This window comes from Enhydra lutris, unplaced genomic scaffold (assembly GCF_002288905.1).
Source record: "Enhydra lutris kenyoni isolate GAN:26980312 unplaced genomic scaffold, ASM228890v2 scaffoldscaffold64, whole genome shotgun sequence".
Lineage (NCBI taxonomy): Eukaryota > Metazoa > Chordata > Mammalia > Carnivora > Mustelidae > Enhydra > Enhydra lutris.
This window is the reverse complement of record NW_019154148.1, coordinates 1,874,348-1,900,662: the sequence shown is the minus strand read 5'-3', so window position 1 is coordinate 1,900,662 and position 26,315 is coordinate 1,874,348. Positions and strand designations below refer to the sequence as shown.

At 35.7% G+C, this 26,315-nt stretch overlaps 1 protein-coding gene across 1 annotated transcript in view; it reads right to left on the bottom strand.

The window, feature by feature from the left end:
* The window catches only part of LOC111158920 (DTW domain containing 2), a 97,666-nt gene that overhangs the window by 56,822 nt on the left and 14,529 nt on the right, over positions 1 to 26,315 (bottom strand). The window contains exons 2-4 of the mRNA XM_022521251.1: positions 20,195 to 20,285; positions 13,854 to 13,948; positions 11,009 to 11,201 (exon numbers count right to left, since the gene is read on the bottom strand). Coding sequence (XP_022376959.1) covers positions 11,009 to 11,201; positions 13,854 to 13,948; positions 20,195 to 20,285 — 379 coding nt within the window. The remainder of the gene's footprint in view (positions 1 to 11,008; positions 11,202 to 13,853; positions 13,949 to 20,194; positions 20,286 to 26,315) is intronic.

Below are 26,315 nucleotides of genomic sequence, written 5' to 3'. Positions count from 1 at the left end.
ATTGCCAGAGATAAATCATACTAGTGACTGAAAAACATATTGGTCAAATATTGGATGCTTACCCCAACTGCTCCCATTTTCCAAACTGGCCCTAACACTTCTTCCTCCACACACTCTCAGACAGGAGCCTCTAAATCCTTCTCTGTAATTAAGATTATAGATTAATTCTTTCATCCCCTTAATATCAACATTGTATTTGACATAGAAACTTTAAACACATATGTCAGAATTCTTTACCAGGCCTTTGCATGCTAGCTGTGTAAGCTCAGGCAAGTTACTTAACATCTCTGTGTCTCAGTTTTTGCTTCTACTAAATGGAAATCATATTAAATTATCATGACAATTAAATGAGTCAATATTTGTATTTAGAAAAGTGACATATAATAACTAATACAGGAAAGTTTGGGAAATTAAATTAATGAAGAACAGAGTAAAAGCTTCTCAGCTTCTGAAAATATTTCTAGCATTTGGTGTCCAGAGATTCATAAGCCCTTCTCCCAAATCTGAAATCTTCTTTGACTTTTATACTTAGGGCCTCCAATCTTTTTGCTTCTTTTTCTGTAAGCATTTAAACAATTAGTACTCAAGAAACAAAAGAAAAAACAGGTAAGTTGGACTTCACCAAAATTAAAAACTTTTTTGCATCACAGAACACAATCAGGAAAGTAGAAGAATGCCCCAGGGAAAAGAGGAAGTACTTGCAAGTCATATATCTAATATGGGGCATTCTACGAATATTTAAAAAATGCTTTACAACTCAATCATAAGAAAAACAAAATAACAAGGGGCAACTGGGTGGCTCAGTCCGTTAAGTGCCTGCATTCAGCTCAGGTCATGATCCCCGGGTCCTGGGATCAAGCCTCCCATAGGGCTCCTTGCTCATCAGGAAGTCTACTTCTCCCTGTGCCCCTGCCCTCCACTAGTGCACCCTCTCTATCTCCTTCTCTCTCAAACAAATAAATAAAATCTTAAAAAAAAAAAAAAGCAAAATAGCTAATTTAAAGATCAGGAAAACACTTGAAAGCTATTTCTCCAAAAAAGATATACAAATGACCAATTAGCACATAAAAAGATGATGCTCAACATCATTAGTCACTAGGGAAACACACACACACACACGTGTGCGTGTGTGTGCACGTGCGTGTACACACACACACACACACACACACACAAAGACATAAGTAAGGTTGGCCCAGAAATGGAGAAATTGAATCATTCAGACATTCAAGCATCACTAGAAGAAATATAAAATAGTGCATCTGCCTTGTGAAATACTTTGGCAGTTCCTCAAAAAGTTCAAACAGTTACTAAATGACCCAACAATTCTACTCTCAGGTATGTACCCAAAAGAACTGAAAAAAGGCAGACACACAAAAACCTACAGACAAATAATTTATAACAGCCTCATCTCGGGTACCTGGGTGGCTCAGTGGTTTAAGCCTCTGCCTTCGACTCGGGTCATGATCCCAGGATGCTGGGATTGAGCCCCACATCAGGCTCCCTGCTAAGCAGGGAGCCTGCTTCTCCCTCTCCCTCTGCCTGTTGCTCTACCTACTTCTGCTCTCTCTCGCTCTATCAAATAAATAAATAAAAAAATTTTTTTTTAAAAAAAAAAGCATCATCACAAGAGCCAAAAAGTGGAAACAAACAAAATGTCCATCAGCGGACTAATGATAAACAAAATGTGGTATATGCGTATACTGGAATATTACTCAGCCATAAAAAAGAGTGGAATACTGACATGTGCTACAACACAGGTCAACTCTGAAATATCTGTGGTTCAGTCACAGAAGCCTGACACAAAGGCTACCTACTGTATAATTCTGTCTATAGAAAATATCCCAGTAAGTAAATCTACAGAGACAACAAACAGAGCAGTGGGTCACCTGCATTTGTGAATGGGGGAAGGAAAAAGGGGACTAACAATAGGTACAGAGCTTTTGGGGGGAAAGGAACTGAAAAACATGAAAATATTGTGGAATATGATAATGGTGACAGTTATACAACTTTGTATATATACTAAAATCCACTGACCTGTACACTACAAAGGCCTACCTTTAAAGGTTGTGAATTACATGTCGATTTTAAAATACCTAGTGCAGCAGTGCTTCTCAAACTTTAATGTATAGAAGAATTACCCAGACGTTTTGTTAAAATATCGATCCTGAGTAATTCCAAAGTGGAACTTGATATTCTGCATGATGCCAATGCTGCTGGTCCATGAACCACACTCTGACAAGGAAGGCAGAGCACCTCCTTCCATAGTCTGCTGTTGTATACCTCTACCTAACTTATTCCACTTGAGAATAATAATGCCTTACATTTAAGGCACTACATTAGACAAATGATTTGTGATATAAAATCATAAATTTAGGTTATTGTTAAAGTAAATTCAACACAATTTTTTTTTAATTAGCAAATTCTAGGAATAGCCTGAAATGCTGAATTAGAATGCAGGAAAAGCAGATTATACCCCTGGATCTCCCCATAACTGGCTGCGACTTCAGCAGAGTCATTTATTACTGGCCTTTAGCTTCCTGCCTTCTGAAATGCTAAGAATTTATTAATCTTTAAGATTCCTTCTGGGGGGCACCTGGGTGGCTCAGTGCGTTAAAGCCTCTGCCTTCGGCTCAGGTCATGATTCCAGGATCCTGGGATCGAGCCCAGCAGGGAGTCTGCCTCCTCCTCTCTCTCTGCCTGCCTCTCTGCCTACTTGTGATCTCTGTCTGTCAAATAAATAAATAAAATCCTTAAAAAAGATTCCTTCTGGTTCAGGGGCACCTGGGTGTCTCAGTCATTAAGCGTCTGCCTTCAGCTCAGGTGATATCCCAGGGTTCTGGGATCAAGTCTCACACAGGATTCCCCCCTGCTCAGTGGAGAGCCTGCTTCTCCCTCTTCCACTCCACCTGCTTGTGTTCCCTTTCTTGCTGTCTCTCTCTCTGCTAAATAAATAAATAAAATCTTTTTAAAAAACAAGAATCCTTCTGGTTCAAAAATTATATTATTACCTGCCAAAGGATTTGAGAATTTCTCCCAGGAAGGCAAGTAAGTTCACAGTTAAGAACTCAATGAGGAACAGATGGAAATAGGGAAGCGATGAATTTCATGCACATATTTCTTTTTTATTTTTCTTTTTAAGTAAACTCTAGGCACAACTTAGAGCATGAACTCACGACCCTGATTTCAAGAGTCATATGTTCTCTTGACTGAGCCAGGCAGCCTCCCCTCATGTAGAGATTTCTGGTAACTTTCTTTAAATTATCCTTTCACATATAGTAAGTCATAATTCCTATCAACTTATGTTCTACTACCTGGAATGATATACCCAACAGAAGCAAGTTAACTCAAGTTCCATATATAAATACAATGCCATCTACAACTTGGAGATAAGCCTCATCACCCATGAGGAGAACACAACACTCCAACACATGAGCCAGAAGAGATCCAGAGGTACAGATATAGTCTATCAAAAAACAAACAAACAAACAAAAACATGAAAGATATTGTGAAGATCAAAAAAGATCATCGATGCATTATAAACCCCTGGCATTCTGCATTTAACATTCAACTGTTCTTACTATGCCCCAAAGATCTGGAAATTCCATGACATGAAATACTTACTTTGTTGTGTCACTAATTTAAAGCATATTTATTGAAAGACACAGGACAGAAGTCACTTAACAAACAATAAGTAAAATACGCTATTCAGACTCTGTATCTCAAAGAGGCTGTATTGTGCGCTAGTATTCCAGAATCTTTTACAAATTACTCAATGAAATAAAAAATAAAACAAAACAAACAAACAAAAAACCTGTTTCTTTTGAAAAGGAAAAGGGTATTAAAAAAATAAGCCAACTCCCAATGCTGGTAATAGAAGTAAACAAACATGAAATTCTGGAGAGAATTAAAAGATAATCTGAAGAAAACAAAAACACTAAACTTGAAAAGGCACCTGCACTCCCATGTTCATGACAGTATTATTGACAGTAGCCAAGATATGGAAACAAACTGAGGGTCCACAGATGGATGAACGCATAAAGAAAATGATACACACATAAACAGACACACACAATACACATTATTCAGCCACTTAAAAAAGGAAATCTTGTCATTTGCAACAACATGGATAAACTTGAGGGCATTATACAAGGTGAAATAAGTCAGACAGAGAAAGACAAACACCACATAACCTCACTCACAGGTTGAATCTAAAAAAAAAGAAATAAACAAATGAGCTCCTAGACACAGAGAAATGATCAGTGGTTGCCAGAGGTGGAGGATGGAGGGGAAGCAAAATGGGTGAAGTGGGTCAAAAGGTACAAGCCTCCAGCAGGTAAGTCATGGAGATGTAACACAGAGCATGGCAAATATGGTTAATAATACCATACTGTACATGTCAAAGCTGCCAAGAGAATAGATCTTAAAAGTTCTCAGGGTGTGTGGGTGGCTCAGTGGGTTGGGCCTCTGCCTTCAGCTCAGGTCATGATCTCGGGGTCCTGGGATCAAGCCCCGCATCGGGCTCTCTGTTCGGCAGGGAGCCTGCCTCCCCGTCTCTCTGCCTGCCTCTCTGCCTACTCGTGGTCTCTCTCTCTCTGTCAAATAAACAAATAAAATCTTTAAAAAAAAAAAGAAAAAAAAAAGGTTCTCAACACAAGAAAGAAAACACTTGACAGATGTTAGACTTAGGTCCTTTTACAATAAACACAAATATCAAAGCATTATGTGTACAGCTGAAACTAATACAATCGTCTATATCAGTTAAAAATTTAGAGGATAATGATGAATTTGAATTAGGCAAAAGATTAGATATGTAACATAATCCAGTCCATAATAGGTCTATGTAGACACAAGAAACAGCTTTCATGAAAATGTTTTAGTCCCTGGGTTCTCCCAACAGTGTTTGGCTTATCAAGTGAGAAATACAGCTTTAGTGGAAGTTTTAAAGGCAATAGAGCAAGGATATGCAAATAACTCACTGGAAAGAAGTTTATGAAGAAAGGTGGGAGCCTCTACAAACATTTCCATATTCATCTTGAATTTATTACTATCCAACATCAAGAGTCTCCTGTGTAAAATTCTTCTGAGGGAAGAGATTCACTGCCAAATGGTCTGGATATATTAGAAATCCAGATTAAGAAGAGGCCAATTTAACAGGTTTGTATTACAATTCTTTTATTCATCAGTTAAGTACAAAGTTTACAAATGGTTATTCTCTTATTTAGGGAAAAAAGACTATATATTTTTTTCTGTAAAGAAAGCAATACCTTGGGTTTTAATGTTGATTTTTTTCTTTCTGCCATTTTTTTCTTATGTATTTGCAGCAAAATGTTTATACTACTATAGAAAATGAATGGAGCAGCTAAACCAAGACTAACAGCTAAGATAAATTTATGCAAAAAGCAGGTGTGTGAGTATATGTGCACTGATGAGATGAGAAAACTGACAAATTACATTTAGAAATAAAATCTAATTAATTTATACATTATTTATACATTTGAAGATTTAGACAAGTACTGCATTTTCATTGTACATTTCTGTCTTTCCCTTGGTGAACAAAACCGTAAGAGAGAGTTATATTAAAATACTGCTCTACAGCACTAATTTTGAATAAGCCAAGAAATATATAAACAAACATGCTTTTACAAGTAAACAACTGATACATAGTGGTCTGGTTATCTATGGGTTTTGGTCTGCCCATCCCTGCTTTTAAATAGTCCTGATAACAACACCTCACGTCCTTGGAGCAATTTCCAGATTCATGTGGTCCTGCTGTCATTAGTTGTACCACCATCCTCCCACCCCCAACAATGGGACAATCCAGGATTCTGCCCTTGGAAGGAGGAAATCATCTTTCTGTTAAGATAAATTAGGGGCGCCTGGGTGGCTCAGTGGGTTAAAGCCTCTGCCTTTGGCTCGGGTCATGATCCCAGGGTCCTGGGATGGAGCCCCACGTCAGGCTCTCTGCTCAACAGGGAGCCTGCTTCCTCCTCTCTCTCTGCCTGCCTCTCTGCCTACTTGTGACCTCTGTCTGTCAAATAAATAAAATCTTAAAAAAAGAAAAAAAGATAAATTAAGCCAGTAAGAGGCTAATCTGCTGCTTCCTACAGATTTCTTCCAGTAGAACAGAGGAAGTCAAAAATCAAACCCAATGCAGAGGGCAGCAATCCTCAAAAACAGAGAGAGCTGCTTGAGAACCAGATCCCAGGCAAGACAGAAGCCAATCCTACTGGTTCTCAGCTTCCTAGTGACATGACCTGTATACTTTCTTTTTTGTTCAAGTTTGAGTTGAAGCTCTGTCGTTAATTACCCGTGCACAATTCATGTTACTTGTAACTTCACTGTACACTCACTTATTAAAGCCGGGCCCTTAGGAAAGTTTATTGCATAATAAAACAAAAATTCTTTCCAGAAAAGCTGGGGAATAGTTACTAATTAAATAAAAATCATTATATACGAATGGGAAGTTTTTCAAGAATGGGAGAATATATTAAAAATAAGCATATCTTTTTGGGGACGCCTGGGTGGCTCAGTTGGTTAAGCAGCTGCCTTCGGCTCAGGTCATGATCCCAGCGTCCTGGGATCGAGTCCCACATCGGGCTCCTTGTTCTGTGGGGAGCCTGCTTCTCCCTCTGCCTCTGCCTGCCACTCTGTCTGCCTGTGCTTGCTCTGTCTCTCTCTGACAAATAAATAAATAAAATCTTTAAAAAAAAAAAAAAAAAAATAAGCATATCTTTTTAGTGTTACAAAAGTAACAAAAAGTGAACTATAAGAGGTAGTTCAGAACTTACTATAAAATCACTACAATTATCAACATCATTTTATAGATGTCTAAGGGTAAGCGTTGTTACATTCAAAAATCAATTCTCTCTTCACCTCAACTTAGCTATCTGTGAATAGGTAAGTGTATGTATACATATAAAACTTTTTTTTTTTTTAAAGAAAGAGTAAATATACAGATTTCACTGGTTTTTGCAACAACTTCCAGAAAGTGGGTTGGTTTGTCTAACCAACCCACACTCATATATTTGGGCTATATATTGTATGACACTCAAAAAGCATACGTATTATTATTCCTAAAATGACCCATATTCCCATGTATATTAAGATGAAACTATCTCAGGATATATGAGTTTTTATAAATTGTGTTGGGCTTTAAATCACTATTTTTTTTTTTATTTCAGGCAAAAAAAAAAATTTAGGAAAAAATATTTAGGAACAGACACTTTTGCTAGAGCTCTTGCTAGAGCTAGCAACATTTCAATTTCAAAAAGTAAATTTGGATACCTATTCCGTAACTCTGAAGAGGTTCAGAAAAGCATAAAATACACACAGAGAGACTGATAAGGCAATTAATGAATAATGGTAAAACTTCAGGGCATTCAAGGGACCTTTGTTATGATTCTTGAAATTTTTCTGAAAGTTTGAAGCTCTTTCAACATAAAAGTTGACAACTTAGTATCACATTGTTATATAATTACCAAGGTATTTTATAAATACATTTATTTTCTAATGGCCCATTTTTTGGAGATTTTTCACCTTTACCTTGTTCATTTCTAAGAACTTTAAGCTTACAAAGCCTTTATCTGATTCACAGATTTCCAGCTATCTGCCTTTCACTTTAGCTTATGGTGATATTTTCTGTCACGTAGTCAAATCTAGCTAATGTTTCTTTTAAGCACTTTATTTTATCTGATGGTCGTAATAGGCCCATTTCGAGGCTAAACAAATATCTACTTATATTTGCTTCTAGCTTAGAAAAATGAGAAAAGGAAAAAGTGATAAAAAAATATATGGTATAGTAGGATGGGAAAATTATTTCATTTACCTATGTCCTTAACTGCTACTCAATTTAAAGAAGAAAATGAACTTGGTAAATTATTTATTTTAAAGTATCTTTTAATCTTTGTAATATGACTTTGTAATTCATTGCTATGGTACTCATGTAGTTACCACAAAATGAAAGATGCAGACACAGCATAAGCAAGAAAAAAAAATTCAAATATTTGCACCAAACCTATAGACATAAGACTTCCATAAATTTTCTTTGTATGTTGGACAATATCTAATTGTAATGTCAACATAAATTTTGTCTAAAATGTGCAGCAACCTAACAGTATCCCTGCCTTTTAGGAGTTGGTTCTTGTGGATCATGGCGTATTCACAAAGCCAGATAAACCTACGGAAGCTATTCTCGGTAAATGTCCTTGATGGAAGTTTCCCTTTCAGTACGCTGCTCTGGTTAAGACAACAGCGTTGGCTCAAAACTAGATCGGTTAAAGACGCAGCTCTGCTCTGAAATAGTTGTGTGATCTAAAGCAAGCTACTGAACACGTCTGTGTCTCAGCCTCTTCGTGTGTTACCTAAGACAGTAATAATACTTTGGGGAAGACTTAAGCAAGTTAAGACACATAAACCACTTGGAATTATGACTGGCTCATTCAAAGCACTCAACACGTCAGCTGTTTTTTACATCTGTTTTGCGTAGATGAGTCTCATCTAAAAACCGTATCCGCATTTTAATCAAAGGGAATGAAAACTACAAAGAGTCTGAGATTAGAATCTCAGAATCATGACTCCACTGTTATTCGTCACCAAGTGCATGTGTTGCTATACACACAACAGAACAGATAAATATATAACACAAAAGCTACTAGAAATGCAGAGCCAACTTCATTTAAAAGACATGAACAGAAGCTTTTCAAATACCTTTTTCAGAATCAAATACCTGATGTATGACAAAAATAAAAGTGCAAGGAAAAATTTGAGAATGTGAATTTTTTATAGTGAATTTTTTATAGTCACAAAACAGATACAAAAATTTGCCATTGACTTACCCACACAAAAATCATAAACATATTCAAAATATTGCAGGCAGTGTTCTTTTATCACAACATAACAAAATAAGAAATAAAAATAAAACAGAGACAAAAATCTTATAACACCTGAGAATTAAGAGTCATTGATAGGGCAAGTGGGTGGCTCAATAGGTTGCTTCGACTCAAGTCATGATCCCAGGATCCTGGGATTGAGTCCCACATCTGGGCTCCCTGCTCAGTGGGGAATCTGCTTCTCCCTCTGCCCCTCCCCCCTGCTTGTGCGTGTTTACTTGCTCACTCTCTCTCAAAAATAAATAAATAAAATCTTAAAAAAATAAAAGAAGTCATCAATAATCCATGGGTAAAAAGAAATCAAAACTAATTACAAATCATATCAGTGGTATAGATATAAGAATACATCAACCCAAAACTATAAGCTACAATGAAAGTAACATTAAGAAGAAATATTACGAAGGAGGGGGTGGGTGGGATGGTGTGGCTGGGTGATGGACAGGGAGAGAGTATGTGCTATGGGGAGTGCTGTGCATTATGTAAGACTGATGAATCACAGACCTGTACCCCAAAACAAATAATATATTATATGTTAACTATTTAAAAAAAAAAGGGGCGCCTGGGTGGCTCAGTGGGTTAAGCCTCTGCCTTCGGCTCGGGTCATGATCTCAGGGTCCTGGGATCGAGCCCCACATCGGGCTCTCTGCTCAGCGGGGAGCCTGCTTCCTTCTCTCTCTCTGCCTGCCTCTCTGCCTGCTTGTGATCTCTCTCTCTCTCTGTCAAATAAATAAATAAATCTTTAAAAAAAAAAAAAAAACCTGAAGGGACACATAAGCAAATGTAGTCTGGGACCCCTAAGGAGATCCAATCAAACCCATCCATTGTCTGATGGACCTCATTTCCAATTCGGGTTTCTTACCATTAACAAACCCAGAAAAAGAAGAAATATTACAGTCTTCTCTCCTTTTATTATTAAAGAAGGAACTCACTAATCTTACTAAAGGAAGAAAATACACAGTAAAATCTTACAAAAACAGAAAAATGAGCTGAAAGTGGTGAAAGAAACTGATCAAGATAAAAATCACAGATTAAGGAAAAAATGAAGTACAATAGCCATTAAAACAATCTAAAGGCTAATACTTTTAAAGGCTAAATAAAAGAGAAACATCTTTTGAGTATGCTTATAGGGAAAAGAGTGTGTGTGAGAGTGATTAGAAAGGACAAAAGACATAATTCAGAATAAATTAAGTATTTAAGAATATATTCAGGTATATGGCAACCAATTTGTTAACTCAAGGGAAAGGAATAATTACCCCAAAAAGATAAAAGTTATTAAAAAAAAGTTATTTAAAAACTGAACCAAACAGAAAGAGAAAGCTTGAATAATTTCCATAAGAGCTTGAAAGAAGGGTTTAAAAGTTATCATTTTTAAAAAGACCAGGAACAGGTGGTTTCACCAATGAGTTCATTCTAATTTTTAAAAAGCAAGAATTCCAATATTAGTTGAACTATTCCAGGCCATAGGAAATACTAAAATCTCTCCTATTCATTTGGTGAAGTTAAGACTATCTTAGTACTCAAACCTGATAATAGAAGTATAAAAAATACATAAATTATAATTCAATGGCCTCAGATAAAATTTCAGCAAAATATCAAAAGGAGAATATAAAATGATCAAGTGGGGTTCATTCAATGAATACAAGAATGGCTCACTATGGGAAACGTTCCATCATCCACAAATTGAAGGATAATCTAATTATAATAATAAATGACAAAATAGTATTTCATAAAAATTAAGTCATTCCTAATAAGAAGAGGTAATTTAGTTACCATACAGAAGTATTTAAATATAACACTTCACAAAAACATTAATAGATATAGAAATAATTAATCCTTAGACTTCACCGATTAAATGTCTGAGATACTCTTACTATAACCAAATGCCTAAATTAAGGTAAAGTTTGGTGACAGGAATTGAAAAAGATGAACAGGCTTCAAATTTTCTACATATACATAGCAAACACACATACACACATATACATATCTATGTACATGCATTCACACACATAAATATTACCAAATCCATACATAAAAAACGTATGTGTAGCTCCTCACAGAAAATATATACAACATACATAATTATACATTTGTGTTTATTCTACGTTAAAATACTAGTTTACCTGTTTGGGGAGTCGGAACAAAGAATTCTTATAGAAAATGTCCTTAGCCTGGCTCCATGTACCATCGATGATGAGGATTGTGGAAGGATAAATAGGAGACTCTAATATAAATTCTTCCAAATTAGCAGCTTCGGCCCCTGGATATAATATTAATGTATCAGACTTCCGACAAACAGCTGAAAGTTCAGGATCTCTAAAAATTTAAAAAGAAAATCCTCTGTTAGCTTGTGAGGGGGAAAAAAGAAGTTTAACTATTCTTATTGTAGTTCCTTCAAAAATACACATCAAAGCATTTTGGTACTGGAGATGTAAGAAAGAGTCAGACAGCCTCTGTCTGCAAGTAACAAAACAACCTTGAAAGGAAGGAAACAAGTTAGAGAGTCTATTAAAGACAATAAATGGCATCTTCAAACTGATTAATGGCATCTACAAAAATGTACATCAAGATCTTATTTTACAATGTCCCTTGAGATTGGGATCAAAGTGAAATGTTGGTTTTCACCACTCCTAATATACATTGTACTGAGGTTCCCAGTTATTGCAATAAAGCAAGAAAAAGAAATAAAAGGCATAAAGATCATTTGCAGGTGATAGTACTACTTCAATAGAAAGTTCTAGGGAAGCTACAAAACAATTCCAGTAAGTAGCAAATAAATTTAGAAAGTCACCTGATATAGGGTTGGTACACAAAACCCAATTGTTTTCTTATATACTAGAGGCAAAAAATTGAAGGTAAGTATTTTTTTTTTAAGATTTTATTTATTTATTTGACAGACAGAGATCACAAGTAGGCAGAGGGGCAGACAGAGGGGGAGGGGGGAAGCAGGCTCACTGCTGAGCAGGGAGCCCGATGTGGGGCTCCATCCCAGGACCCTGGGATCATGACCTGAGCCGAAGGCAGAGGCTTTAACCCACTGAGCCACCCAGGCGCCCCTAAAGGTAAGTATTTTTAAACTCCATTTACAAAGGATACCAAAAGCAGTAGGTCTCTTAACCATTCCTGAATGGTTACATCATGTACTCTTAAAAAAAAACTTAAATTAATACCATTCAATTGCCAGATTAATAATTAATTAACAATATCAACTGGCTTTAGTTTAAAAATCCATTAGTGAATAATAGTTTACTGACTAAGCACCATATTAGGCTCCAAAGGAAAAAAACAAACTACTTAATATAATAGATTCAAAATGGGATGAACTATTTGAAAACGCATCAAGATTCTCATCCACAACATTGGGGAGGGTTTTGCTACGGTGAGGAAAAAAATAATAATAATAATAATTTTTTTTAAAAGAAGATTCTCATCCACAAACACGTTGGTGGAGCTGTTAGATAGCCAAATGTCAGGAATGACCCAGATAGTTTAGATACTCATCACTTTTGCAATGAAATAAACTGGATCCAAGCTGGCAGATGGATCAAGTTTGGATATACCTACATCCACCTACAAATTACAAAGAGACTTTATGTGAAAGAAATGTCACAATGTAAATGATACACACGCTCCCCATGCAAAGGGCTCTGGATCTCATGTGCATTCCCAACAAAATGGCAAAATTCACACCAAGCCCAGAGCAAATCTCATCTCTGAGGGCAAGGCAAAGAAAATTTTATATGAGAAAAGTGTTCCTAAACAATAGTTACCAAGAAGGGAAAAAATGATTTTATAAAGTTCTAACATGATATTATTTTCATAATTTGAAACTAAATAATTAAGGAACCCAAAATAATAAGGGAAGAGAAAATTTTGGTCAATTCCCTGGGATGGGAGCTAGTACTAGCCTTACTTAGCATTTTCATAAGTGGACTGAAAAACAAATCCCTGTATTTTCAAAAGAAATTAAATTTTGCATCTAAAAATACACTTAACTGTGCAGGTAGGATCAAAATAATTAGTGAAGGCTTTGTGAATGGGCAGAAAAGCAAAAAAAATATGCTTCAAAGATAAAAGATTTGCAGAAAAATTTAAATATATACATAGTATTTAATATAAATTTATGATAATGGGTTATATAATAAGATCCAAGAACACTGTATGTGAAGTAAGATCCAAGAACATTATAGAACCTTCAGTGAACTTATCAACTAATGGGCTGCTGCCCCTAAAAATACTGGGCCTCAATCAAAGAGTTATTTTAAACATGACAGGAGAAGGCATCCTTTAAAAAAGATATGATCTGGGAAGCCTGGGTGGCTCAGCTGGTTAAATGTCTGCCTTCAGCTCAGGTCATGATCCCAGGGTCCTGGGATCAAGTCCCATATTGGGCTCCCTGCTCAGCGGGGAGTCTATTTCTCCTGGAAATGCCTGCCACTCCCCCTGCTTGTGCTCTCTCTTTCTGTCAATAAATACATAAAATCTTTAAAAAAAATTTTTTTAAATGTGATGTGCCTATAACAAGAATACTAAATACAGTACTAGTCATCATGCCTTAGGAAAGCCTTAATGGGCTAGAATTGGATAAATATGTGTTCATTTACATAAATGTATATCATATATAATTGTTAATTTAAGAAAAGAAAGAAGAAAAAACACAACTAAATCTAATACAATCCCTCTAAAATGAAATAAACAGTACATATATGCCTTTTAGGCTCAACATATATTCTTGTAGAATTGAGATAATTCCTCTGTTTATTACATTTTGGCCTGTGTTTTCTGAGGGTGTTTTTATTCATGTTTTGATTTGTCCTGTATTATTTTGAAGAAGAAGGCAGAACTTAAATTTTTTTTACCTCTTCCAATGTACCATGCTCTGGGTCTGATGGATAAGGTGAAAGAAACCACTTTTTAAAGATCTGTGTAGCTATGACTTATTCTCAATTTCCCTAAAAGGTAATTTACCTTTCTTCACTGAAGCGACGACCAATCTTGACTTTACACTTGTCCTGGGGGAGGCATGCTGCTAATAGGGGAACTGTCCGCAACACCTTGCTTTCCTTTAATTACAAAATTAATTAAGACATAGATTTTCACTTAGACAAACACACTTTTAAAACTCATGATGAACATGATTCATTACATGATATATAACTTCCACAAGACTTTTATTACAAATCACAGTTTAATAAAAAGAGCCACAGTTTCTCTAATTTATCAGTATTAAACATAAGTACACATTTTTATTTCACTTGGGTGTGTTTAGAGATTTACTAATCAAATAAGAAGATTACATTAATGTAAATAATAGTTAAGATTATGAAAGATGAAATCTGCATTTAACTAAACTGAATCATTTATTCTGACAAATTTTATTTCAGTAATAATTACATTTTGTAGTACATCAACTTGAAGATAATTGCCTAAATCTTTATGTTCAGGAAAGAAGGAAGTGCTGAAAAAGAAAAAGTCATGGGGCCCATCAAACTGACACAGAAGCCAATCTTAAAGAGTTCCCAATGACCAAAATGGTACAATTTGAATAACAAAGTAAATAGCAAAGTACCTGGATTATGACCCAAAATAAAAAAATAAATAGGAGAGAAGAGATAAAATTCCTTACAGAAGAATTCCAAGTAGTAAACATAAGTACTCCCTACTCCAGGAGGTGGAGCCTAATGTCTCCTACTCACCTTAATGTGGGTTGGATTTACAGGCTATGTCCAAACAATAAAGGTTATAGAAAGGGGAAAAATAAAATAACCTTAGAGCAGAGAAATCTGGTGACCATTCCTGTAAATTCCATTAACTATCATCAGTGTTTTTTTCCAACATCCTAGCTTTCAACACTAAAAACCACCTTTCCTGTCACAAGAATTCTATCCTTTATCCTAGTATACCCAGCTGATGTGCTGCTTTGCCTGAGCCTGCCTCTTCTTGGTTATTTTAGTCTATAGTGATCAGTCACTGTCTGGCTCGTCTCCACTGGCCCGACTGGAAATTTTAAGCCTGATGTAATAACTGCCGGGAGCCCTCTCTGAGCAGTTCACCTACATACAGACCCCTGTTACCTTTATCAGTTTATGTAACACTGTTTATATATATCCTCACAGCAAATAATGTGACCATTATGGCACATTAATACACACAGCATATTAACACACAAAGGGTGATGTTTCATATGAATTTACTGAAGTACCCAAAATAAGTTTATAATTACATTACTTATGTTTATAACAGAAACAAAAATTATGGTAGTAACAGTATTCAACACACACAAAATACATCCTTCAGGGACATTTTTGCATTAATCTCTTTTGTCCTAGGTTTCTGAAGTGTTAAATAAATAATTAAAATAAATTAAAATAATATTAAAATAAATTAAATATTAATTAAAATAATATGAAAAGGTAAATCTAGAGATGCCAAGAGTAGTTAAATTAATCTACCTAAAACTTGGAAAACAAAAGAGGAGAGTCAGATTTGTTGGGATTTGCAACTAAAAAGAACATGTAGCAAGCTAGAGCTGTGAGGAGAATGGAACCAATGTGGAGCAGCTCCTACGGAGAATGGGATGAGGAGAGGTAAGAGGAGAGGTCTGGGACAGTCTCCAATATGTCCTATTATTTTCTTCCCTCCTTACTGTCACTATGAGACTATGACACATACCACTTAAACCACGCTCCAAACTTCTACCAGCATACATATATATATATATAGAATTAAATAGTGCAGTGTCAAAAGATTTATAATGTTCCCAGATATACTCCCCACAACCACTTCCCAAAGGCAATCACTTTAACTCTCTCAACTATTTCTTCTAGTAGTTATCTCCATATTTGTATAAAACATGTGTGTCTTACTATCAATTTTAAGTATTATTTACAAACCACCATTTATCATCATCATCATAGCTGACTCTAATATACATTTTTCTAAGTACATTATAGAGAGATGGATAGACAAACTGATTCATTTACCTCTCGCAACAAACCAGTAAAGAAGTATATCTTTTATCATGTCCATTTTCCTAATGATGAAACTAAAGCACAGAGAAGTTAATTAACTTGCCCAGGGTTACAGTTTACAGAGCTATTAAGGCTTTACATTCAAGCAGTCTGGCTCCTGAGCCCTTATTCTTAACTAAAGGCACTGTATAAGCACAACTCTTATAATAAATAGGGATTTACTTTTCTTCCATCACGCCCTAACATCACATATTCTCATATTTTTAGTTAAGTCAATAAATAGTGCTAACATCACTATGGCTACATAAACGCTATTCACAAATGAAGGCCACATCGTGTCACAGAACATTTCTTCCTTATAGATATTTTTCACACTTTTGAGATAACCATTACATTTTATTCTTAAATACTCTTCTCCATACATATAAGTACTCTTTGAAATGCTCCATCATATCACCTCCTTATCATCTACTCCATCAAATCTTCTTTTCCCAAAGCCTCCTCCTAAAGCCTATCTAAATGGACTTCAATCACTTTTTAGGGGGAGTGGTCAAATTAGAATGCTCATTAAAAAAAAAAAAAAGTGTGCTGAGATTAAGCACAAGGAAGGCCAGTATTATTGAGTTAGATTAAAACTGGAAAGCTCCTTGGATGACAAGGACAAACAGTATGGATATACTTGTAGATACTTGTATAAAAGTCATCTGTAGCACACACAATTATAGAGGGATCACCTACACTGTGAACTAATCATGAAAAAAAGGAAGAAAGAAAGGAAGCAAAGGAGAGGAAAAACAAATGAATGAATGAATAAGATATCTGAAAGCATTAAAACTTCCACAAATCAATGAAAACACCTACATTTTTTACCTTTTACTAATTTTAATTACTTAATTTAATAAATGAAATTATTATTAATTTAATCTTAATTGCTGAATTTTATTAATATTATTATATTTATACATAATATTTATTATGTATAGCTGACATACATACAATATTTTATTAGTTTCAGGTATAGAACATAATGATTTGACAATTCTATATATTACACAATGCTCACCACAGTAAGTCTGTAACCTCCTGTCATCACACATTATTACAATATTAATAACTATACTCCCAATGCTATACTTTTTATCCCCATGACTTATTTACTTTACAACTGGAAATGTGTACCTCCTAACCCCCTTTAGCTGTTTCACCCATCCCCCTACCACCTTCTCCTCTGGCAACCACCAGTTTGTTCTCTGTATTTATAAGTATGTTTTCGTTTTTTTTTTTTAATTTGCTCGTTTGTTTTGTTTTTCAGATTCAACGTATAAGGGAAATCATATGGTATTTGTCCTTCTCTCTCTGCCTTATTACACTTAGCATAATACACTCTCCAGGTCCACCCATGTTGTACAAATGACAAGATCTCATTCTTTTTATGGCTGAGTAATACTTGTGTGTGTGTGTGTGTGTGTGTGTGTGTGTGTGTGTGTGTGTGTACCACCTCTTCTTTATCCATTCATCTATTGATGGACATTTTGGCTGTTCCATATCTTGGCTATTGTAAATAATGCTGCAATAAACATAGTGGTGCATGTATCTTTTCAAATTAGTGTTTCCATTTTCTGTGGGTAAATACCCTCTGATGGAATTAATGGTCAAATGGTATTTTTTGAGGACACTCCATAATTTTCCATAGTGGTTATACCAGTTTACATTCCCACCAAAAGTACACAAGGGTGCCATTTTCTCCACTTGCTATTTCTTGTCTTCTTGATACTTGTCATTCTGACAGGCTTGAGGAGGAGATATTTCGTTGTGGCTTTGATTTGCATTTTCCTGATGATAACTGACATTGAGTGTCTTTTCATGTGTCTGTTGGTCATCTGTATGTCTTCTTTCAGGTCTTATGACCATTTTCAACTGGATTATTTGTTTTTTGATGTTGACTTGTGTAAGTTCCTTATATATTTTGCATATTAACCTTATTAACCAACAATAAGATCTATCATTTACAAATACCTTCTCCTATTCCATAGATTGCATTTTCATTTTGTTGATGGTTTCTTTCACTGTACAGAAGTCTTTAATTTTGGTGTACTAACAACACTATTACACTATTTTTTGCTTTTGTTTCCCTTGCTTGAGGAGACATATTCATAAAGATGTTGCTAAGGCCAGTGCCCAAGACCTTACTGCCTATCTGTTCTTTTAGGAGCTTTGTGGTTTCAGATATCACTTTTAGGACTTTAATCCATTTTGGGTTTATTCTGTGTATAGTATAAGCAAGTGGTCCAATTCCACTGTTCTAAATGTAGGTGACCAGTTTTCCCAGCACCATTTATAGAAGAGACCTTCTTTTCCCCATTGTATATTCTTGCCTCCTTTGTTTGTAAATTAATTAATTAATTACATTAATTAATATAAGTATAGGTTTCCTTCTGGGCTCTCTATCCTGTTCTATTGATCTATATGTCTACTTCTGTGCCAGTACCATAATACTGTTTTGATTACTACAGCTTTGAAGTATATCTTGAAATGTGGGATTGTGATACCTCCATTTTTGCTCTTCTTTCTCAAGAGTGCTTTATCTATTCAGGGTCTTTGGTGGTAACATACAAATATTGGGCTTACTTGCTCTAGTTCTGTGAAAAATGCTAGTGGTATTTTAAAAGGTATTGCACTGAATTGGTAGAATGCCTTTAGCAATATACATATTTTAATAACATTAAATCTTCCAATCCATGAGCATGGTATATCTTTCTATTTGTACCATCAATTTCTTTCATCAATGTCTTATAGTTTTCACACTATAGGTCTTGCACTTCTTTGTTTAAATTTGTTACTAGGTATTTTACTCTTTATGGTGTAACTGTAACTGAGATTGTTTTCTTAATCTCTCCTCTGCTACTTCATTGTTAGAGTATAAAAACACAACAGATTTCTGTATTTTATTTTTGTATCATGCAACTTTACTGAATTCAATTATTGGTTCTTATAGTTTTTGGTAGAGGCATTAAGGTTTTATGCAATTCCATGTCACCTCAAATAATGACAGTTTTTCTTCTTTACTACCAATGTAGAGGCCCTTGAAAACATTAAAATTGCCACAAATTTTTAAAAAACCTATATTTTAAATACTATCTTATGTCTGGAACCACAAAATGATAACCACTATAACACTATTTTTTTGCTTTTGTTCCCCTTGCTTGAGGAGACATATTCACAAAGATGTTGCCACACGTATACTACAAAATGAAAAAAACATTCACCATCAAAAGTCGAGTTTTATCCAAAACTATTATAGTCCATAAACTATCATTTTTTACAACTCTGAGCTGCAGAGCGTTGCAAATTTAAATACAGCAAAATAATGCTAGTGACCAAATTGTTCAATTGTTCAAATACTGACAAAAGCATGTTGTAACACTAAAAGAAAAACAAACAAACAAACAAAAAAAAAAACCACTGCCCAACAAATGGAATATTCGACAATTTGCAGTAAAAGAATAAGTGTTTCATCATTTGGAAAAGGAAGAAGACAGACTGATACCTTTCAAATCCTTGTTAAGGATTTCAAAGTGGCAAAGGCTTCAGAAATTTAAGAAAAAAATTATTCCTTCTCCAAAAGTCTGACTCAGTAGATTATATCCTGAGTTCCCAAATGCTAGAAGAATTTTAACTTCAGTTAATCTAAACCCAATCTATACCATGCATCAAGTAGTTTTATAATGATTACCATTTATGGTTCTCAATGAAATCCTTCCCTCCCTTCTTTCATTACTGCAGTTAATCATGAATTACAAACATACATACACACCAGTACATGCACAGTTTTCACCTATACAGGAAAGTACTAATTAAAAAATCCTCATCTACAACATATATACTTAATATATACATATCTGCTCTACTCATTACAGGAATAAAATTTTATTTTATACGTTCATTTCATAATACTAAAATACTGGCATTTCTACTTTAACAAGAAACATTAAGAAATACAGGCTATGATTAAAATTTAAAAAGCAATGATTTTCTTAGTTCTTCACTCACAAAATTTCATTTTTTCTTCACACAGAATCATTGGTGTTCTAAATTTCTATGCTATTCAATTACCATTTTTATGAAATAATACGGTTTTATGAGATAACAGTTTTTAGGTCTCTAAAGCATATGGCATGACACTAATATATAAAAGAAACTTTTTCCCAAAGACAAAGCATTTATCATCAATTTATTTTCAGAAATGTTAAAGAGCTGGAAGGTATGAATATGTTCATCAGTGTGTTTCCTCTTACATACTAATATTCTATTTGAAATTATATATTTTACAAATCTTACCTCTGCTGGATGCTGAATTATGTATAAATGAGTAGAGATGTGCAGAGGATGCAATGGTAGAAATGGACACAAACATACTTTCTGAGGCCGGCTACAGGGCAGGAAAAAAAAAAAGAAAACCTGTAAATGTTTAAAATACAGTGATAAGACAATAACCTAAAACTTTAACATAATCCCTCTTCTTTATGTAAAGAGATTTGCTAAAGCTGCATTCTTTTAAATGAAACACCAAGAATTAATTTAATCGATTAGACTTTAGAAATGAGAATTTGGAAAAAGATTCAAGTAAATTCTGCACCATCTATATAAATCAAAGTATCTCAAAAAATCCTGTCTTAGTTATCGTAAGTGAAGAATACTCATCATGGTCTTTTTATTCTTGAAGCAACACTTCTACTAACTGGCATTCCAAATCAAGAATAGATCCAATATCAAAGAGAAACCTGGCAACTCTTCTAAATCATCTGATATCAGAAGGAATAAAATGATGATAAAATATAAGAATATAATTACCACCTAGAAGAGAGTTCTAATCAAACTTGGTAATTAATCAACACAAAGAGCTTACCATCATAAAAAGAAACCCTAATGGGCCACCAGATTATATTTAGCAGAAATTGTAGCTACAGAATGTCTTATCCATTTATTTTCCCTATTATTTGTTTTTGTTTTACTTACTTCTTAGTGCTTTACTATTGTTTCAGTAACACTTAATGACATTACAAAATTCAAATGGAATAAAGTATGTATTTCCACCTCAATCCTCCAAACTAGGGGATTCTCTTCCCTAGGGGCAACCAATGACCAGTTCCTTGTGTGTCCTTCCAAATGTATTACAGAAATATACAAGAATCTTCTACCATTGAATCCCATATTTGATATGTGTTTGTAATATGAAATTCATCAAGCAGCCAGATATCATGGGAGTAAATTTCATGACAGATCACTATTACAGGCAGACGTTACCTGCCATTACAACAGCACACAAATGAATGTTGTATAAAAGGGAATTCCCAACAGTATACTGTTACTACTACAAAACTGACTGCTATCAATTCCTTTCTCAGTTTAACTTATGTAGAGTTATACCCCAAGGTAAGAAATTATTACATTAATAAACCACAGAGTGGGAGTAAATTGGTTCAACTGTATCTACCACCTCATTCTGTAAGAAACTGTCAAACCTACGTTCCTGCTGAAGAAATTATCTAAATGATATCTTAGAATAGAAATATACCATACAAGATGATCCCATCTCCCCTTTCCACCACTGAACCTAGAATAGATGGTTACCCCAAGGAAAACCAACATGCTCCCTTCCCATTGACGTCTGAAATGATTCAGTATGATTATTCTGCCATACAATGGATTCCGATTCAGGAATGCAAGCAGATTAAGAGAAATGAAGAGCATCTTTCAGGGGTCACAAGAAGAGTAAACACAAGTAAATACAGAGAGGAGCAGAGAGTGGTTGATGGAACTATGTATACTGACAAAGAGATCAAGGGCTGCAATTAGAAAAAAAAGATAACTCACTGAGTAGAAAGATGAAGAAGATGAAGTACAAAGATTTGGATTTTGTATTTGAAACCCCATATGACTGAAATGCACAATCAGATGTCAGTAAACTTTTCTTATAAAATGTAATTTAATAACAGATGAAGCCAATTTAAAAATTCAGAATTAAAATGAGTATCACCAGGGTGCCTGGCTGGCTCAGTCAGTAAAGCATGCAGCTCTTGATCTCAGAGTCATGAGTTCAAGCCTCATGTTGGGTGTAAAGATTACATAAATAAACTTTAAAAAATATATATTAAGAATGGATATTACCTTAAATGTCTGTAAGCTGTATGACAGGCTATGAAAGAATGCAAAAAATATCAACTATCCCATGAAGGAAACATCCATATATCAGAAAAGTCAAAGAACTGCAAAATCCAGTCAAGTAAACAAGCCGTGTAGACACTGCAGATTTCTGCAGGCAGAAAACCACTAGGTAAAAAAAAACCCTGAAAATAACATCTTTAGTTCCTCACCTATATAGTGAGTACAAAAGTCCTCAGTATGATACTTGAGATAGTGCAAAGAACTGCTCAAATTTTGGTAGCTCTGGTTTTCATGTCTCACCCAAACTGTTACTCAAAAAAGAAAAAACTAATAAATTGCAGTTACCCAGAATCATAGTTTCCTTCCTGGGAACACATCTTTGAACTTTAGGAAGATTTAGAATTAAGTAGTTTGGAGAGTTCCACTTCTAGGATGAAGGGAAAGTGCTTCACAGGCCCAAAGTCCAGTGAAATAAGCAAAGCTGACAAAAGCATTTTTAAAAAACAATCACTGAAAAATAGAAGTACCCTATGACCCACCAATCGCACTACTAGCTAATTATCCAAGGAATACAAAAAAACCTACTTCGTAGGGATACATGCACCCGCACGTTTGTAGCATCATTTACAATAGCCAAATTATGAAAGCAGCCCAAGTGTCCGTGGACTGATGAGTGCATAAAGAAGAGGTGGTATGAATATACAACGGAATGTTACTCAGCAGTAAAAAGAATGAAATCTTGCCATTTGCAACAACATGAATGGAGCGAGAGAGTATAATGCTAAAGAAAATAGGTCAGTCAGAGAAAGAAAAATACCACGTGATTTCACTATTATGTGGAATTTAAGAAACAAAATAAAGGCGGGAAAAAGAGAGAGAGAGGCAAACCAAGAAACAGACTTAACTATAGAGGACAAATGGTTGCCAGAGGGGAGTGGAGTAGGGGGAATGGGGGGAAATAGGTGATGGGGATGAAGGAGGACACTTATGATAAGCATGACAAGACCAGGTGATATATGGAATTCTTGAATCACTGTATCAGACACCTGAAACAAATATAGTACTCAATGTTAGCTAACTAGAATGAAAATTAAAAGTTTAAAACAAACAAAAAAAATCACTGAAAGTCTCTGGAAACTGTCCTAGGGGCATATTCAAAGGAAGAAACATTATTCAAGAAAATCTACTAAAACTTGGTATTGGTACAGTTTGTCGGCGTCAGAGCCATAACCAATTTCCTACCTTGCCCGGGCTCAAGTTGACAAACTCCCCTCCAGGTAGGTGTGGCCAAGAGAACAGAGCTCCCTCTCAGCTCTTAATAAAGCTTAGCCCATATGTCACAAAAAAGGCAGGCCATGAGCATTTCTCATCCCCTCCAACTCCAAGCAGAGGAGGCTATATTCCTGGTGAGGGTGGCCCAGAGAACAGCAGTGTCCTTCCTCCACACAGCCTCCAGCTATAAAACACAAGTTTAACCACCATGCAGGAGGTTGGCTGGCAACACTGGAGCTCCAAGAGTGGTCAACCTAGATTGTTCACGGGACAGAAGTTCTACACCAGAAGCAGCATGCCAGAAGCTAGTGCTCAGCTCTGTGCCCAGAACAGTAGTGAGGAGAGTTTGCCCAAGGGAGGCAGACTCTAAGAAAAGAGAGCTCTGAAGCTCTTCCCAAAGGAACCCAATTCATTTGAAACAGAGCATGAGCAAGTTCAAGTCTAAGGGTGCTCTCAAAGATAACAACTCTGCCCCCTTTTAAAAAAGATTTTATTTATTTATTTGCAACAGAGAGAGGGAGAGAGAGAGAGCACAAGCAGGAGGAGTAGCTGGCAGAGCGAGAGGGAGAAGGACACTTCCCGCTGAGAAGGGAGCCCAATGTGGGGCTCGATCCCAGGGCTTGATCCCTGGGATCATGGCCTGACTGAAGGGAGACACCTAACCGACTGAGCCGCCCAGGCACCCCGATAATAACTCCTCTGATAATGAAGACCAGCAAGCTATATGATAAACCAGCTAGATCAGCAGAAAGAACCAAGGAAAAGAGCTAAGAGGAGAACAGCCACCGTCAGAGCAAACCTCAAAGGGTGACCTCAAAAACCATCCCTGCCTGAATGTAATTGGATCAGACTGTTGAGAAATGTATAGCCTAGGGTACTGTATAGAAATAACAGGACAGGGGCACCTGGGCGGCTCAGTGGGTTGAGCCTCTGCCTTTGGCTCAGGTCATGATCTCAGGGTCCTGGGATGGAGCCCTGCGTCAGGCTCTCTGCTCAGCAGGGAGCCTGCTTCCCCCTCTCTCTCTGTGCCTGCCTCTCTGCCTACTTCTGATCTCTATCAAATAAATAAATAAAATCTTAAAAAAAAAAAAAAAAAAGAAAGCATAGGACAATCAGCTGGTAATTAGTGGAGCCTAACAAGCAGGATGTGATACTAAAAGAAGATGTCAGCTTGAGAGAAAGATCTGGAAAAGAGACCTTCAAAGAGAACCCTGCTAAAACCTTTGTGATACTGGTGATGTCTGCACGACTCAGCTAATGTAACAAAAACCTCTGACTTGTATACCTCAAAAGAATGAATGTCATGGTATGTGAATCATATCTTAATACAGCTGTTATTTTTAAAAATGTAAAAATGCAGTAGAAAAAGAATGTTCAACCTAATCAGTAGGAGAGAGGTGTTCTGGTACTATCGGCATTATGTTATCTGAAGGTGGCCTTCCTTTCCTACAATGGAAGCTGCAGGAGGGCAAAGACTTGGCCTTTTCAATTTTCACAGCAGCACCCAGCACAGAAAGCTATCAGTAAAGACCGCTGAATACAGGAAGCAAACTTTGCATTCCCTCTTGTCTCCACCTCGGGGATGCCTTCCTCCTCCCACACAATTTCTTAGCGTATACCTTCACTTTTTAACATATCAAATATTGAACTCTCCTTCATTTCTTCTCTAGTACTTGAACGACTAGTTTATATTATAAATGAAATTCAGAATCTCATATCTCCCTTTGCTGTAATTTGTGATCATTCCGGTAAGCGGTAGCACATAAGCAGCAAAAATATTTACTGAAGAAAATAATTACTTAAAAAAAAGAAAAGAACATTTTATGTGTACACACCATAACTATGATTTAAGCTAAAACTAATTATTTTGGCTTCTACTTTGACAGGCTCATAAAACATCATTACCTATTTATTTTAAAGCATGTCCCCTTTATTAACCTAATTTTAATTCCAATTAGCTCAAACTAATAAAAGTACAGTTCTTTAAAACACTTTGCATTCCAATTGATCAACTTTATGTTTAGTGAGTTACTTTACAATATACATGTGTGCTTATTTGTTACTTTAACAGCCATTTGGCTCATAATCTCCCCTTCCGTCATGGTCTCCAACACTGCACTGGTGCCTCGCTGTCCAAGTGTTAAATCATCTTTACCAAACTACTGGGTAGGTAGCAGAGTACCTGTTTTCCTCCTTCTAAAACCCTTTCCAAAGAACAACAAAGTCTCCCTACAACCAAATTTAACTCCAGAAGCTTTAAATATTTTAAATTGATAATGGATTAAATAATTTATAAATTCAACAAATTTGTATTCAAATGTTTACTGTCCACTAACTATGTGCCAGACATTAGGCACTTGGGACAATGAAACAGACAAAAATTCCTGCCCTCATGGAGCTTATTTGTTCTGTCTGTGCCAGAAAGAATTTAGAAGTTCCTTACTTCCCATGAACTATTACAGTCGACAGGAAAATAGATACCAAATAACTACACATCAAAACTGATTATTTATAATAGTAAACATTCATTTTGAAATAAAAATCATGGGGTGCCTGGGGCTCCTGGTTGGCTCAGCTGGTTAAGCGTCTGCCTTTAGCTCAGGTCATGATCTCAGGGTTCTGGGAGGAGCCCAGTGTCCTTAGACTCCCTGGTCAGCAGGGAGTCTGCTTCTCCCTCTCCCTCTGCCCCTCCCTACCACTCCTGTGCTCTCTCTCACTCTCTCCGCCAAATAAACAAATAAATGAAATCTTAAAAATAAAAAAAAAAAAAAAAAAGAAAAAATCAAGGGGCACCTGGCTGACTCAGTCAGTAAAGCATGCAACTCTATCTCTGGGTTATGAGTTCAAGCCCCACATTGGGTAGAGAGATCACTTTAGGTAAAATCTTAAAAGATAAATAAATAAATAAAAGCCAAGCTACTTATAGAATTTATGTAGCTCTGAAGAACAAATATTAATATCTGAAGAACTATCAACTGGTCAGTTGGGTACAGGTGTAGGGAATAACTACTAAGACATGTCA